The sequence below is a fragment of the Euprymna scolopes genome, chromosome 29 (genome assembly GCF_053919585.1).
Source record: "Euprymna scolopes isolate OS-2025 chromosome 29, ASM5391958v1, whole genome shotgun sequence".
Taxonomy (NCBI): domain Eukaryota; kingdom Metazoa; phylum Mollusca; class Cephalopoda; order Sepiida; family Sepiolidae; genus Euprymna; species Euprymna scolopes.
In genome coordinates this window covers 79,573,300-79,589,531 of record NC_136510.1, presented here as the reverse complement: position 1 = coordinate 79,589,531, position 16,232 = coordinate 79,573,300, and the positions used below count along the sequence as shown (strand labels likewise).

The 16,232-nt window shown below is 34.1% G+C and overlaps 2 protein-coding genes across 3 annotated transcripts in view; one reads left to right on the top strand and one right to left on the bottom strand.

Moving 5' to 3' along the window:
* Nucleotides 1–16,232, bottom strand: part of LOC145252742 (prestin-like) — a 402,460-nt gene that overhangs the window by 201,527 nt on the left and 184,701 nt on the right. The window lies entirely within an intron of this gene.
* LOC145252741 (nucleic acid dioxygenase ALKBH1-like) lies at nucleotides 2,429–3,892 on the top strand. Its single transcript, XM_080112610.1, has one exon. It carries the CDS (start codon nucleotides 2,453–2,455, stop codon nucleotides 3,635–3,637), a length of 1,185 nt encoding a protein of 394 aa, XP_079968736.1. The 5' UTR covers nucleotides 2,429–2,452; the 3' UTR covers nucleotides 3,638–3,892.

Sequence of the window (16,232 nt, the reverse complement as noted above, 5' to 3'; positions counted from 1 at the left end):
CCACATACAGAACTGTTTTGCTGATTCACAGCTCATCATATATCATATATACACAGGCGGCAAAAAAGAAAGTTTGCACTTGTAATTTTTCAAAAACTGCAAATTTAAGCTAAATTTAACATAACTTTTTAAACAAACTATACCTCATTTGATTGGCCTTTTATTCTTCTATAATTTTACCTGTTCATATTTGACTTTTAACTGAAATATTCTAGTGTTCAAGTCAATTTAAAAAAATAACTTCAAAATGAGGAGGCAAAAAGAAAGTCCACACAATGGAAAATTGCTATTTAAATGAAAGTTTAAGACATTAATGCAACACAAATAAAACAGGAACACAATGAACTAGTTAATATTTAGTAACATAGCTCTTCTGCAATTTGAAGGCCTGCAATCTTTTGGGAATTCCTTGAATTAGACTGCAGCAATACTCTGGAGAAAGGGCATCCCACTTTTCTTTAATTTTTGTCCAAAGTTATTCCAAATTTGTCATTTTACCATTGCGTAGCTGTTGCTTGGTGTAATGCCATACGTTTTCGATAGGATTAAGGCCTGGAGATTGTACAGGCCATTCCAAACACAGAATATTATGCTCTTCCAGGAACCTCTTGACATTGTCAGCTGTGTGTATGGGAGCATTATCCTGCATGAAGATGGGATTATCATCCAAATTCCGACCAAAGTAGGGTAGAAAATGCTCAGTCAGCATATTAATGTACTTGGTCGAATTAATTCGACCTTTCAAGCAAACTATAGACCCTGGACCATTGGTACTAATAATGCCACACACCAAAACTGAACCTCCACCATCTTGCAGCATTGGAACTAAGCACCTAGTATTAAATTCTTTGTCTTTTCTCCGACAGACATACTGCCTACCATCAATACCTAGCTTATTGAACTTGCTTTCATCGCTAAAAAGCTCTTTTGACCAATATGAAGACTCATGATCTTCATTGCAACTGATGAAGTCCAGTCGACACTTTCTGTTCTTTACAGAAATTATTGGCTTGAGTCTTGCAACATATCCTCGCAAATTAAATTCCTTTAATCTGTTCTTGACAGTAGAAAGAGAGCACTTCTTAACAAGATTACACTGTTGTTGAATTTGGGGAGCCGTTTCAAATCTGTTTCTTAGGCTGCAGATCTTGATAGCATTGTATTCCCTGTTAGAAGTAACTGTAGTATGACCAGATTTAGGAGCATCACGAACACTGCCGGTGTTTTGGTGGTTTTGCACAGTCTTTCATACCGTTTTCTCATCACATTTCAATCTGCGGCCGATTTCTCGATTGGATAAACCAGAAAGGTGGAGATTAATGAGCTCCTGACGATCACTAAGAGAAAGTCGTGGCATATGGACTAAATGTTACGTTGTATAACCTGGAACAACAACAATTACGATTAGACATGCTTTGTTCCCTGTTGGTGGATATTTTAAACTGATTTAGGGGCAATAATTTAAGCTGGTTTTAAGCGAATTTGTTACTGCGGACTTTCTTTTTGCTTCCTCAATTTGAAGTTATCTTTTTAAAATTGACGTGAGCACTAGAATATTTCAATTAAAAGTCAAGTATGAACAGGTAAAATTATAGAGCAATAAAAGGCGAATCAAATGAGGTATAGGTTGTTTAAACAGTTACATTAAATTTAGCTTAAATTTGCAGTTTTTAAAAAAAAAAATTACAAGTGCGGACTTTCTTTTTGCCGGCACTGTATATATAAAATGGACTCTTCCGTCGATTTCGATGTATGAGCTTCTGCCACTTGTTCTGAAATCCACACAAATGATTTGTTTATAGTGGTGAAGGCTTTGTGTAGAACCAACCACACTTTTTGGTATTGCTGCTAATCTTTGTTGGTGCAGATGACTGCAACAAGACGCAACATACAGTAGACTGCAGGTTTTTACATCAGTTTTTCTTCTTCTAGATGCATGTCTTGAACACTGGGGGTGCATCTCTCCCAGTGAATTAATGCGCCCCCAGATACCAACCTGGGAATTTCTATGACTCGGCATAATACATACAGCGCCTAGCCTCCCCAAATGGTCACCCACCTGGTACTGGCCAGGATCATCGTTGCTTAACTTCAGTGATCTGGCGAGAACCGGTGTGTCAACGTGATTGTGCCAGTTTATATGATACGCAGTCTATCACAAAACAAAAAATATGGATGTATGAAAAAAAGGTAAAAATTGTTTTCATGATTTCTTTATTAAATGTATTTTTCTTTTAACCTTTTCAAGCAACTATGAAAATATTTCTCATTAATTAGCAAGTTAATAAGAAATATTTATGATCAATTTTAAATTTAAAAACTCTGAAATTAATTGTTTCATTCAAGTTACATAAATTGAAAAAAAAAAAAAAAAAAATACTTATCCAAGGGAGATAACTAGACAAACACCACATTATCTAAGGGGCATAACTCTTATTATATACAATTCAAAATGGCTACCAAAACAATAGACGAATTGGACGTCGACTTATTTAAAGAAGTGTTTAAAAAATACAAGTGTCGGAAAACACCCCCGGACTTTTCTGAATTGGTTGATTTCATGAATTTGTCTAGTAAACATAAGGAAGAATACGGCATCAAAAGACTAAGCTTACAGGAGCCCGATAACATCTTACGGCTCGCCGATTTGCAGCCGACCCATGTGTGGAATGCATACACGCTGGACAAGTTTCCGGGATTCGTTCATATAAGTAATGTTTTTAAATTCAACGGGCAACGGTATTGGGTATATCGATGCCTCCACGACTATCCTACCAAACCGAACGTCACGAACCTCGATTTTATCGAACAGCAACTGGGCAAGGAAAGGCCCGAAAACTTATGGGACGCTTGTTATCCCAAAGTTAAAACCGCCGAATCGAACGCCGAAAAAAATGACAATAATGCGAGTAAAAAAGCAAAACTATCTTCGGACAAAGATCAGACGCATCATACAAATTCTAATAGACGTTCAGAATCTTCCAAATTTCATTTCGATAAACTACGATGGGTAACGCTTGGGTACCACTATAACTGGAACGATAAGACGTACAGTGAATTCGAAAAATCGGACTTTCCCTCGGACCTTGCATATTTGAGCAGATACATAACAGCGGCTATCGGTCATTCGCCCGTCTTTAGACCGGAGGCCGCGATCGTCAATTATTATCATCTGGACTCCACCCTGGGCGGACATACTGATCACTCCGAATTTGACCACGACGCGCCGATAGTTTCGATAAGTCTCGGGCAGGACGCCGTCTTCCTTCTCGGCGGTGTTACGAAAGCGGTGCGACCCGTGGCAGTTCATCTGAGGAGTGGCGACGTGTGTATCATGTCCGGTTCGACCAGGCTCTCCTACCACGCCGTACCACGTGTTTTTCAGTCGAAATTCTTCAAGTCTTCGTTCGAGCCGGAGCCGGAGTCAGACTATGTAGGGATTCGGGACTTCGAAGACGAAACTATGAAAATCTCGGATAACTTCAGTGACATTTCACGTCAAATGAAGAATGTTTATGAAAACCTCGAATGGCAACCGTACGAGGCGCACCTGTTAAAAGGCCGAATGAATATTAGCATTCGGCAAGTTCTAAAAGCTGGACAAACATTTCCGAAAAGTATGCCATACGACAGTTAATATTAGTTACGTACAACGCGCATGCGCACACACACATCGATGGTTTTTTTTTTTTTATATTTATACAAATATTATTGGCTACATTCGTTTTGTTTGTATGAATAAAAATATATATACTTTAAGCTCTACCTAATATTGAGCACTATTTTATAAATGAAAGTGTTTCAATGGATTAATATTATTAACGAAACAGCAATACACGTACTATATATATATATATATATATATATATATATATATATTGAAAATTATATAAACATCAGAAAAACCTTATGCGGATTAATCTAAGTTTCGATGATGTTAATTGTCTCATCATGGATTCAACATTATCATCGAAATGTAGATTAATCCATGTAGGGATTTTTCTTGTGTTTATATAATTTTCACTTATAATAATTCTATATATGTATAGAGCACTTTTGAGAAAACATAATTGGTTATATATGTGCATAAATTGGTCTGATGAAGTATCTTTGAATTGAGATTCCACTGAAACATGTATGCACATACGTAGCCAATAATGTTTGTATGATAAACAGACTATATATATATATATATATATATATATATATATAGTAAGTTATAAATATATATATATATATGGCGATTAAGCTACGTTTCACCCACTCTAGGATTCTTCAGGCTTCAGGCATAAGCCTGAAGAATCCTAGAGTGGATGAAACGCGGAATATTCAGTGTAGCTTAATCGCCATATATATTTTATAACTTACTAACTAGCTCTACCTACATATTGAGCACTGTTGAAGTAAATACTTAAAGTTTATGCATAAATTTATACTTTCGTATAATAATTTATGTGAGTAAATGAAGTAGTTCTATATTATGTATGTGTGTGTGTGTGTGCGTGCATGAAAATTGAATAAAATATGTTCCTCGACGTTTCATTTTAATTCAAAGACTTTCTCGTGGTGACTGATTCGACAAAAATTTTAAATATGTTGTGCGTTTATAAAATGGAAAGATACTTTCATTTTTTTTTAACAAAGCGGTGAAAATTACAAAACCCCCCCGAAATGAATGTTTTTTAATATCGATGTTATATACTAGTTAATTGCATGTCAACGGTAAGAATCAGTCCACACTCATAATTTAATTTTTTTTTTTTTTTCAGCAAGTGCCAACACATTTTTTTTCTTTTAATATTTTTTAAAATTAATTTTTGGACGTCTCTGAAGAGCAGTCACATAAAAAAGACAATATTTTTCGTTACTGGCTGTGAAACACGTGTAAGGTGTAAAAGAATAAAAATGTTGGAACTTGCAAAATAAAATAAATAAATATAATGGCATGCAATTAATTAGTTTATATGCTCTGAAGCCGACAGCATGGATTCATTGAGCTTCTTATTAGAAACAATTCAATCAATATTATAGAGAATATATACCTTAATATATATATATATATATATATATATATATATATATATATATATACCTATTTACTATACCTCCCCACAGGACAGAGTTAGACACCAGGGTCGTTTTTTAACGTGGAGAAAAGGTACAAAAATAAAAATTGTCTCAGTTGTGAAGGATTTCTCCTCCACCGAAAGAGAACAAGAAATAGAAGTGCAGCATCTGAAGAACAGAAACATGAAAATGTATAAAAAATGAATACGAAAAGTATAACAGTTTATAACTTTTCTTTATTCATTTTCTATTGGTGATGTGCAGAAATACAACATATTATTGTGAAAAAAATTATTAAAAAAACATTTGTTTACAAGAACATATTTCGACTGTACCTTTGGTCTTCCTCAATGTAATCGATATTACAAATATATGTATTTATATGCCAGGCAACAATTTTCTCTTTTGTCGATTGTTTTCAACAACAAAAAAGAAAATAAACAAAAGGGCAATGTATTATGATGGTATTTTGTTTATGTTAATATTCTCATTGGGAATATCACTAAACAAATGATTTATTTAATACGTGGGGCTAGAGATAAACAAAGAATGCCAAAAGTAGAAAATTGAGATTTGTACAGGTTTCCAACATGTGTCTGGTATACTTAATTTATCTGTAGCCCCACGAACTACACACGAAAACGTTTGCACCAACAAAAAAAACAAAAACATAATATATATATTAGTGAGCTGGCAATACCACAGGGGACAACCAACCACGCAAAAAAAAAAAAAAAAAAAAAAAAAAGAAAGAAAAACCCTAAGCAAAATTCATCCGAAAGCAGCAAAACTGAAGCTGGCTTGCCAGGACACTGTATATATACAAATGTAGGCAAATTTGAGCATTATTTTTGGGCATTTTTTTTACAGCCATAAAATGTTTCAATCATAGTCATTTGTTTTCCTAGTTTTGCACATGAATTACAAAATATCTGATATTTCCACAAAACCTCTGGTCTTGATAGAGGGGAGACTAAAACTTGCTGCCATGGTTTCAAATGATCTGAAATAACAGCAAAGGGAGACTTGATTCCAAATTCTTCTCATATGTTATATATCCCCTCTTTGGTTTTCATACATAAAGTAAATTTCACAGTGCATAAGGATTATTTGATACTGGAGATATTCATAATAGTACCCTATTTTCAAAAGAGGAGAGATCTAACATATGAGAAGTATTTGGAACCAAGTCTCCCCTTGCTGTTATTTCAGATCATTTGAAACTATAGCAGCAAGTTTTAGTCTCCCCTCCATCAAGGTTTTGAGGAAATATATATAATGTATGTATGTATGTATGTATAATTTATTAAGGCTTTGATAATCTTCTATAATATAAATCTCACCTGTCTGTTTAAATGTATGAATGTATATATGTATGTATGTTTGTATGTCTGCCTAAAACTTTTGACAAAGGCAGCGGATTTTCATGAGATCATTATCGTTTTGAAGCTTGACCCTTCGAATGACAAATATAAAAAAATTGGCCCAAAACATTAATTCCTTCATCTTTAACTAGGCACTTTTGTATAGGAAGGGTCAATTTTTTCGCTGACATTTTTTTGCAAGTCATTAAACCCTTGCGTTCACGACATCACTTAAAAGGTATTGTTTCGACCGCTCGTGACGTCACAATTATGGTAGGCACATCGGTAAGATTGTTGTTTTTTTTTTTTTTTTTTTTTTTTACCTTTTTTTCGTCTGCCGCATTCCGGGTTTGAACCTGCTTACTACTCTTATCTTTTTCTTTTTGCGCTCGCAGTTTCCCTTTTTTTTTTGCTCAACCAACACCTCCAAACATCCGGGCAACGCCGGACATCCAGGCTAGTGCAAAATAAATTTTAAATAAACACCTAAAATTTCAGAATTTTTTAAGATGAGGTTGATTATTTGGATTACTCAGAATACTGTTTGCATATTAGATGTTGTTCTCACAACGTTTCGGCCGATGTACCTTCCAATCTTCTACAGATGTATCTTGTCGATCTGTTGAACTCTGTAATCTGTACAGAATGTCAGACGCAACCTGTTACTTAATCCAAAGACCTGGTAGAAGTCTTAAGTAATTTGTAATTGTACTCGTTGAACCTTCAACCTCCTGAAGACTGGCACTTAGAACTGATTAACCTCAGTACTTTTATCCGTTACGCCATGTCATGATTAACACCAGTCGACAGACTCGAACTTGGCAACACGAGCCATCTCTTGCTCGATTAGAAAGACTGTATCTATTCGGCCACCATTAGCCATGTGAAATAACGTTGAATTTAAACATTTTAATTTTAAAATATTCTTTACGTCAGTCAGACAGTGATCTAATCGTTATACGATGATCTATGCATAAGAGCTAAATTGACCGACTTTATTCAACTGAAAGTGCTCAACAATAAGAAACGAGTTTCTTCAAGGGGCTGTCATAATTGTTTTTTACTATAATAATTAAATACCTACAGACACTAGTGTTTCATCCTTTCGGGAGTCTTCAGTGCAGGGTGTCACGATTAACACCAATCGACAGACTCGAACTGGGCAACACCGCAATATATATATATATATATATATATATATATATATATATATATATATATATATATATATATAAACAGAGAGAATGAAAGCAAAAGCATTGAAAGCAGATAAGTGCCGTACATTATTATTGCGTTACATATGTGTATGTTATATTTATGAGGACAAAAAAAATAAGATTGAAATTAAACAAAGAACAAGTTAATTTACTGGATGCCTGGAAAAATCATGGATTACAATAGAAAAATGCGAGCATGAGGAGTAATATGGTTAAGCTTATCCGTTACACCATAGGTCATTCAAACATGATTAATCTGAAGAAGTTCACAGGTTACATCAGCTGAAATGTTGTGGAAACAACACCGAAGATGTATACTATAGTCCAAATAATATAGATAATACAAATACCTAAAATGTTAATAACTATTAATATATTTAGTGACTAATATTTTTATTATGAAAGCTTTCTAATTATATAATAGTTTATATATACACACAATGCTTCAAGCAAACTATAACATTATATATATATATATAAAATTCATTTTTTATTTGTTTTACATAAGCATTAGTATGCTGCTACACATTCATGAGTACGTTTTAGTCAGCCAGTTACAAGTACCTAGAGACCTCTTTAGGTGATAGTCCTTATACAAAAGTTTAGTCTGAAGAGGTCTCTAGTTACTTGTAACTGACTGACCGAAACATGCTCATGAATGTGTAGCAACATATTAATTCTTATGTAAAACAAATAAAAAGCATATCTTGACCTACTTTAGTATTGAGCACTCTTGTATTAACTGAGTTAAAACGTCATTGGTTGCTTTACCTCTGGAAAAAATTAACCTAACTGTATGTGGATTACTATCTGTTAAATAACTTTTTTTTATGCAAATTTGAAAAATGTCATATTGCTTGTTTACCGTGATGCATTAACCTGCAAAATTCATTTTATATTTTGAAAACCTCTTCCCTCTGATGAGAAGAATTGCTCTCTTCGAAACTCGATGGAATAAGTTTTTTTTTTTTTTTTTTATTTGTACTGATTGTTGAATATTTAAAATTTTGTATACCTTCCTTACAGGTCTATAAAGGTTTTTGAAAATTTGAATATTTTCAATATCAAGATTTCATTATATATATATATATATATATATATATATATATATATATATATAAAAGAAAATAAAACAAAAAACTATTTGTATAATAATCAACATTTTGTCTTTATTTTAAAACTTTCTCAAGATTTGGAGAACTAACATATAAGTATAATATTTGAAAATATGTGATGTGTTTCAAATATTGTACTTCTACAGTATATATAAACAAAGTTGTTTTTTCATTTCCATTATGCATTTGTGCAGCCATTTATGATGTGTTAATATTATAATACTCTATTGAGCACGATTAAAAGGAATACTGGAAATATACTCAAATTATGTTTTAATGTGATATTTGATATTTTTAATCTCCCACAGTTTATCTCTCAGTATATATATATATATATATATATATATATATATATATATATATATATATATATATATACACTAGCAGGCCGCCCGGCATTGCCCAATTGTAAAATATGCTTAAATATCATATTTTAATTTATGGAGATTTTGTATTTATTGTGTATATTATATTGGACCCAATATATAGTAATGATTTAAAAAGTAAAAAAAAAAAAAATGACTTGTACACCACCACCGAAAATCGAAACCGAAACGTTTAGCTTATGATTTACTTTTTCCTTTGACGTTAATGTTTGAGCTATGAAAACGTTGTTTTCTGCAAGGCTAAAAATGAAAACATGAACCAATAGCTATTACGTTACGCTTGCATATTCGTAATGCCGTCATTCAACGTTCACCTGGCAAAATCCATTTTTTAAATTTTCACACTTTTGCACCGGTTTTCCCTGGCTAAAACCCAAATATAAAGTTTTGCATGGGATTGAATATCCTATATAATAAGTTTCATGTCTGTAGGCTAAAAACTGACAGAGGAGTTTGGTAGACAAAATTTTTTAAATAAATATATATATATGCATGCATAAATATATTTAGAATGAGTTTTGTGTTTACTATAACCTTTTTATGCAAATATTACGCAAGTATAAATGATGGAGAATATCTGCATGAATATAATTACACGTAACAGTTAACTAAAGATGATCATCACATAAGAAAACCGAAAAAACTAATAGGAAATTAATTAAAATGAATTTTTAAAAGAATATGCAAATTAGTTAGATCTTTTGAAGATCAATGCAATTCCACAACCCATATATGACAAAGTTGTGTTTTATTTTTAAATGAATAGAAAAAAGAGTTTTAATATGAATATCAATACACAAAACCCCTAAATTTATATATATATATATATATATATATATATATATATATATATATAATTTATTAATTGAATTGTACAAGATGGAACTATAAAATTGTTGCCATAGAAAAGACGATATGATTCCATTTCTGTATGGTGAAAACAAGTTTTCTTTTTTTGTTGCAGACCATCTATTACTTGGTCAGTTGTGTACAAATCCCAAGAGCAATGGGAGCCTTCTATCATGTCTGAAAGTCACACAATGTTCAATGAGCGAGATTGGAAATGTGCCGCTGTACAACCCATGCTCTCTACTGATTCAAGTTATGACAACAGGACCATTGCCAGCACCCTTAAAATGCAAATCTGAACAGTTCAACACTTGAGAGCACAGCTCAACTAAGTTTCCAGTTTGATATAGTTTCAAGTGGGGGCCACATCATGTCACCTCACAACTTTGAAGTCGGCTTGAAAGTCAACACCAAAGTGTACCTGGATGTACTGTAGACTGTGGTGATCCCCTGGTTCAATCAGGTGGCTGGTGACAAACCCTGGGTGTGGCAGCAGGACTCGACGCTGGCCCACAATTCCAAAGAAACCCAGGCTTGGCTTCAGAAGGAGTGCTACGACTTTGTACCCTTCTCTCATTGGCCCCTCCTCCCCCAACCTGAACCTGCCAGACTACTTTGGTCACACGTTGAAAACATCACCAACATGACATCTCACAAACCCAAAACCAGCCTGATTGCCACCATCGGTCAAGTATTTGCCGAGCCCCCATGCAGGCGCTTGTGGAAAATTCATGCCCCCTAGTTCCGGACCCGTATTGAGGCGATGATTGAGACTAAAGATGACTACATTGAATAGATCTCAGCTCTACTGCATAATCAAGTTATGTGAATTGATTTTTTCAATAAAAGTTTTAAAATAAAGCTGGTTAATCAACCGAGAACCACATCACTCTATCTAAAAGCATATAAAATATCAACAGATACACACTCGAGAGTCAAAACAATGAAAAGAATATGCTGTTGTCCTAGCCTTATTTATCATTCCCCTCTGTATATATATTACATAAGATGAGGACAATTCTGATACCATCAATTTCAAACCCAAACAAACAAAGAGGACCTATAGTTGGTCTCTTTTGCTAGACCCTCATTAGCCTTGGTTTATGTTATATATATATATATATATATATATATATATATATATATATATATATATATATATAGAGAGAGAGAGAGAGAGAGAGAGAGAGAGAGAGAGAAAGAGAAACAGTTTCTCTGGATATACAAACAACTCTTTTATATAGATTCCTTAAGGAATGAATCTGCATAAGGGAATTAACACTTAAAAAAAATGATTAGTTACCTCCCTTTAGTTAGTATATAATCTATCTGAGAAATCGATCTCCTCCTTTGACAAAATCTATGCCAGTTCAAAAGATGAACAATTTTTCTCAATCTTAGATATTATTCATCTGGGGCAATGCTGATCGAGAAAATACCAACTTTTTGTGTGTATGTTTTGTAGTTTTTTTTATTTTTAGCTAGACATACAAACATAGGTACATAAATGCAAACAACTGCACTTTATAGCTACCTGGCGTTGCTCGGGACCATATAAAATTAAATAGAAGTTAAATGTGTGTAACATCTTAATTTTAAAGTCTCTATCCACCCCCTTTCTCTCCAGCCGTCTCTGTATCTTTCTCTCTCCTTTTATTGTCTTTCTCTATAACTCTCTCTTTATCTAACTCACTCCTCTCTCTTGCTTTACTGTGCTGAAAAAATGTAATTCACCATTCCAGCAGCCTCATCACTTTTATGTTTCCTTGGCCATTTTGCTAAGACCCGACATTTTGGTGATGATCAAAGTGTACTATCTGTTTATATCATTCTGATTAAATAAAAAAAAAATAATTCAAATTTGGGTTTAACTTAAGTAAATTTGTGTTTATCATTCCACCATGTAAAATAGAAGCGGTGAATTGGTATCAGCTTTTGCACCATTGAGGATTCTGATTGGATGCGATGTGTCTCTATCACCTTCTGGAGTGAATGTGGTATTGTGGTGACCGAGATAGTTCTAGTTAAGAGTAGGATAAACGATTTTAAGTATCTGTGACCAAGGATAACCAACGACGCCCATCATCCCCACACTTATTATAGAGCAAAATATCGTCTAAGAGCAAACCATAGAGAAGTCTATAGAATACAATAATCTTGTGTTCATTATTGTCTTTATAGATTTTTCTAAAGCATCAAACTTCCAACTTTTCGAAGAAACAAATCTGAATAAGTAGTATATACACCTCTTGAAAATGATAGTGCTTCTGCATTTACCAACCCATGATTTCTACAAAGTGGGCTCGGGCTCGCTCGGTAGTGGACGGAAATAACCGGAAAAAAGTCTACAGGGCGTTCCTCAATTTTTAATGAATGCACTGTCTGTTTTTAGCTAATACGAATCTATGAAGGCTACATTTTTATAAATTGGAAGAAATAAAAAAAATTAATTTTAATCGTGCAGGTTAGGGTTAGGGCTCGGTTGGATACATGTTTATTTATTGTATTTCCATGGTTTTTCTGTTTATGATTATAATTTTCTTGTAGCAGTTTAACATTTTGCAGTCGACCACTTCTGGTTAATTCTTGTCAGCGACCAAGCACACCCGAGAAACTTTGTGGAAACCGCCGGGTTGGTAAATGCAGAAGTATCAAAATGACTTATGCTGATTTGATTGCTGTAATTCAAACTGATATAAATACATCACACCCAATCAGAATCCTCAACGGTACAAAGCAAGCTGATGACATTTCAGCGCTTTCATTCTACAGGGTGGAACGATAAAAATGTCGCCCTAACGAAAACAATACTACAACTTTGTTTTAAAACTTTTATTGAAAAAAAATCAATTCAGGTAACTTGATTATGTAGTAGAGCTGACATCTATTCAATAATACCTGTATCAAGGCAGTGATTGAGGCCGGATCTGGAATTGAGAACATGCCTTTTCCACAAACGCTGGCGGAAGCTCAGCAAACACTCCAGATGGTGGCGATCAGGCTGGCTTTAGTGTTGTGGAAGTCCATATTGGTGATGTTCTCAGCAGCCACCTGATTGCACCAGGATATCACCACACTCTTCCGCACATCCAGGTACACTTTGGTGTTGACTTTCAAGCTGACTTTGAAGATGTTAGATGGAATGACCATAACAGTGGCAGGAAACTTTGTTTTCATCATCCTGGGCACGTCCGTGTTATTCGTGGAAATCCAGTGATGAATTTTGAGGGTGCTGGCAATGGTTCTGTTGTCATAAATGGGATTGGTAGAGAGCATCAGTTGTATAGCGGCGCATCTCCAATCTCACTCATTGGACATTGTGTCACTTTCACACATGATAGAAGGCTACTATTGCTCTTGGAATTTGTGCACAACTGGCCAACTAGTAGATGGTCTGGAACAAAAAATCAAAACCTGTTTTCATCAAACGGAAATAGAATCAAGTATTGCTTTCAATTAGTAATGGGACGATTCCAAAATTTATCTCGATTCCAATACAATTACCAATTCTGTTTTAAATTCCAGATTCCCATACAATTACCGATTCCAATTCTTTTAAAATCACTAAATATTTATTCACAGAGTTATTTTTCTTTAGATTACCATAAAAACCATATGATATATTCTCGCAAACATAAAAATACACACGTGTGGGTGGTCTACACATTTTAATTTTGTTTGTAGCTTAAAATTAATACACGTCCACTTTAACTTTAGTAGCAGAACAAATCAAATAATAAACAAGTAGGCACAATTTTCTCCAATTCTGATACCTTAAAAAGTTCTGATTTTTTGGATTCCGAGTAATCGTCCCAACATTACTTTCAAAACCCTTTCCACAAACTGAGTTGGGGGGAGTTTTTTTTATTGAGAGGTTTGTTGAACATTACAACCATGTTTCATGACTTTAGTTTCGATAATATTTGCTCACAGACCTTTATTTTCCATAGTTTTTATTCAAGTCTTTAGCAGATTTTCCATTGTTTCACAGGCAAGTCCTAAAGCATCAGCATAACACATCCTTTCCAGACAATCTACACAAAACTCGTTGGACATCGCTTCTAAAACACAAATGAAAAGCAATGGACTTAGTACAGCTCCCACTGTAAATCTGCCACTAAATATGCTGTTAATTTAACACTAGCGATATTTCCAGAGCCGACTCTTTCAAAAGTAATAAACTGATGTTGGTATTCTGTAGATGTTCAGCGTAAATAGAGACGCCCTGATGTTATTGTAGTGCTTTTGTAAAAAATGCAATAGTATTTATCTAACCAGACAGAGATACCGAGCGTAGGTTGGTCGGAAAATATGCTTAAATATAATATTTTAATTCATGCATAATTTCCTATATATTATTATAGAATCAGTCTTCTATCGATTCTTATATATTATAAAGTTGTGATTTCAAAATGTAAAAAAAATATATATCCATATGACTTGCGATGTATCAGCTTGAATTGAAACCGAGACTAAAACTTATGAAGCAAAAAAAAAAAAAAATGTATATATATAACTTGAGTCCGTCAGCTATATTCGAAACCAAAACCAAACTTATGAAAAATTCTGTCAAAAATAATGTCGTTTTTTACGTTCAACTATGTATAAAAAAACCTATTATTTTTGCATTAACCTAATATTATACAATCAAACGACAGCCACTCGAAAGAAAAAAAGATGTCAGCGTGACACACAAAATAACACACACGCTATCGTATCAATATATAGATGACTGCATTTCTGCACATTACTTAAATAATCTTCACCAATCATTCTTTGCTTATTCCACCAAACAACATATCTGTTATGGAGACTTACCTATTCACACATAATGGACTCTGCTAATCATTATATAAGCCACAAGCCTAATGCTCTTGTGAGGGAAATATCGCGATCTAACACGAGACTACAGACTGGCTAACTTACCAGTCAGAAAGCACTGACAACCTTTCTTTGTATTCACTTTCTTGTACAATATATTCTTTCTATGTAAATCTGTTATTCGCATCTTCTTTTATGACACTTTCTTAGGGACACAACAATATCCTAGCATTATCCTAATCAATAACAATTTCTAGTTTCGTCTTTGAATACATTTTCAATATTGCTGTTTAAAACGAAACAAATATTCTAGCATATTTCAATTTCTCTGAACACGTAGTAATTTCCTATTTATTTATTACTAGCCTGGGTGCCTGGCGTTGCCCGGATGTTTGGAGATGTGGGTTGAGCAAAAAACAAAAAAAACAAAAACAAAAAAAGCTGTAGTAGGCAGGTAGGCTCGAACCCATGACACAAAGGCGGAAAAGAAAGTGGAGGTCTGTGTAAGGGTGTTGGCTGACCCCCCCCCCCCCAAAAAAAAAGAAGGAAAATTGTGAACGAAAAAAAAAAAGAAAAAAAAAAATAGGAGTAGTAAGCATAATGCACCAGAGGGGGAAAAAAGGTGAAAAAGTAAAACAAACTGTCTTATCAATGAGCCTACTGTGGTTGTGACGTCACGGGCGGTCGAAATAATGCCTTTTATGTGATGTCGTTTATGAAAGCTTTGAATGACTTGCAAAAAATGTCAGTGAAAAAACCGACCCCCCTCCCTGTGCTCAGTTGAGGGTGAAGGAATTAATGTTTTTGGCAAATTTCTCGATATTTGTCGTCCGAAGGGTCGAGCTTCAAAATGATACTGATCTCGTGAATATCTGTTGCCTCCGTCGAAAGTTTTAGGCATACATACATGCATACATACATACATACAAACAGACAGGTGAGATTTATATAATGATCTAGAAAGATGCAAAAAATAAAATGAACGAGAAAAAATGAGATGTTATTTTGCCAATATGAAATCGAAAATAGTTTTGTTTACATATGCTCTTCTCGCTGAGCGCTGCCATCTTGATTTTAATACATACTACAATCATTGTGATTGGTTGATTATAAGTAAATGAAAGATTTAGTTAAAAAAATGAAGACAACGAAAGGAAGTCTCATTTTAACAGTTTATAAACAAACTTTATTTGTCATCCTTGTTAGTAGCGTGTACAAGAAAGAAACGGCTTAGTAGGTTGAGGTGTTCTTGTGTAAAGATAGATTTAATATATTGCCGGCTTGTTGAGGAGAGAACAGCTCAGTCCAGATGTGCCTGCAGCCAGCAGTTGTCGGGACGAAGGAGGCCGGTTAAAGGAGAAAGAAAGAGCAAAGTCTTCAGTGTATTTATGTGTTGTCGTGGTTATCGAAGAG

Coding starts and splice junctions, on each gene's coding strand:
- LOC145252741 (XM_080112610.1), top strand. CDS start 2,453: ATGGCTACCAAAACAATAGACGAATTGGACGTCGACTTATTTAAAGAA.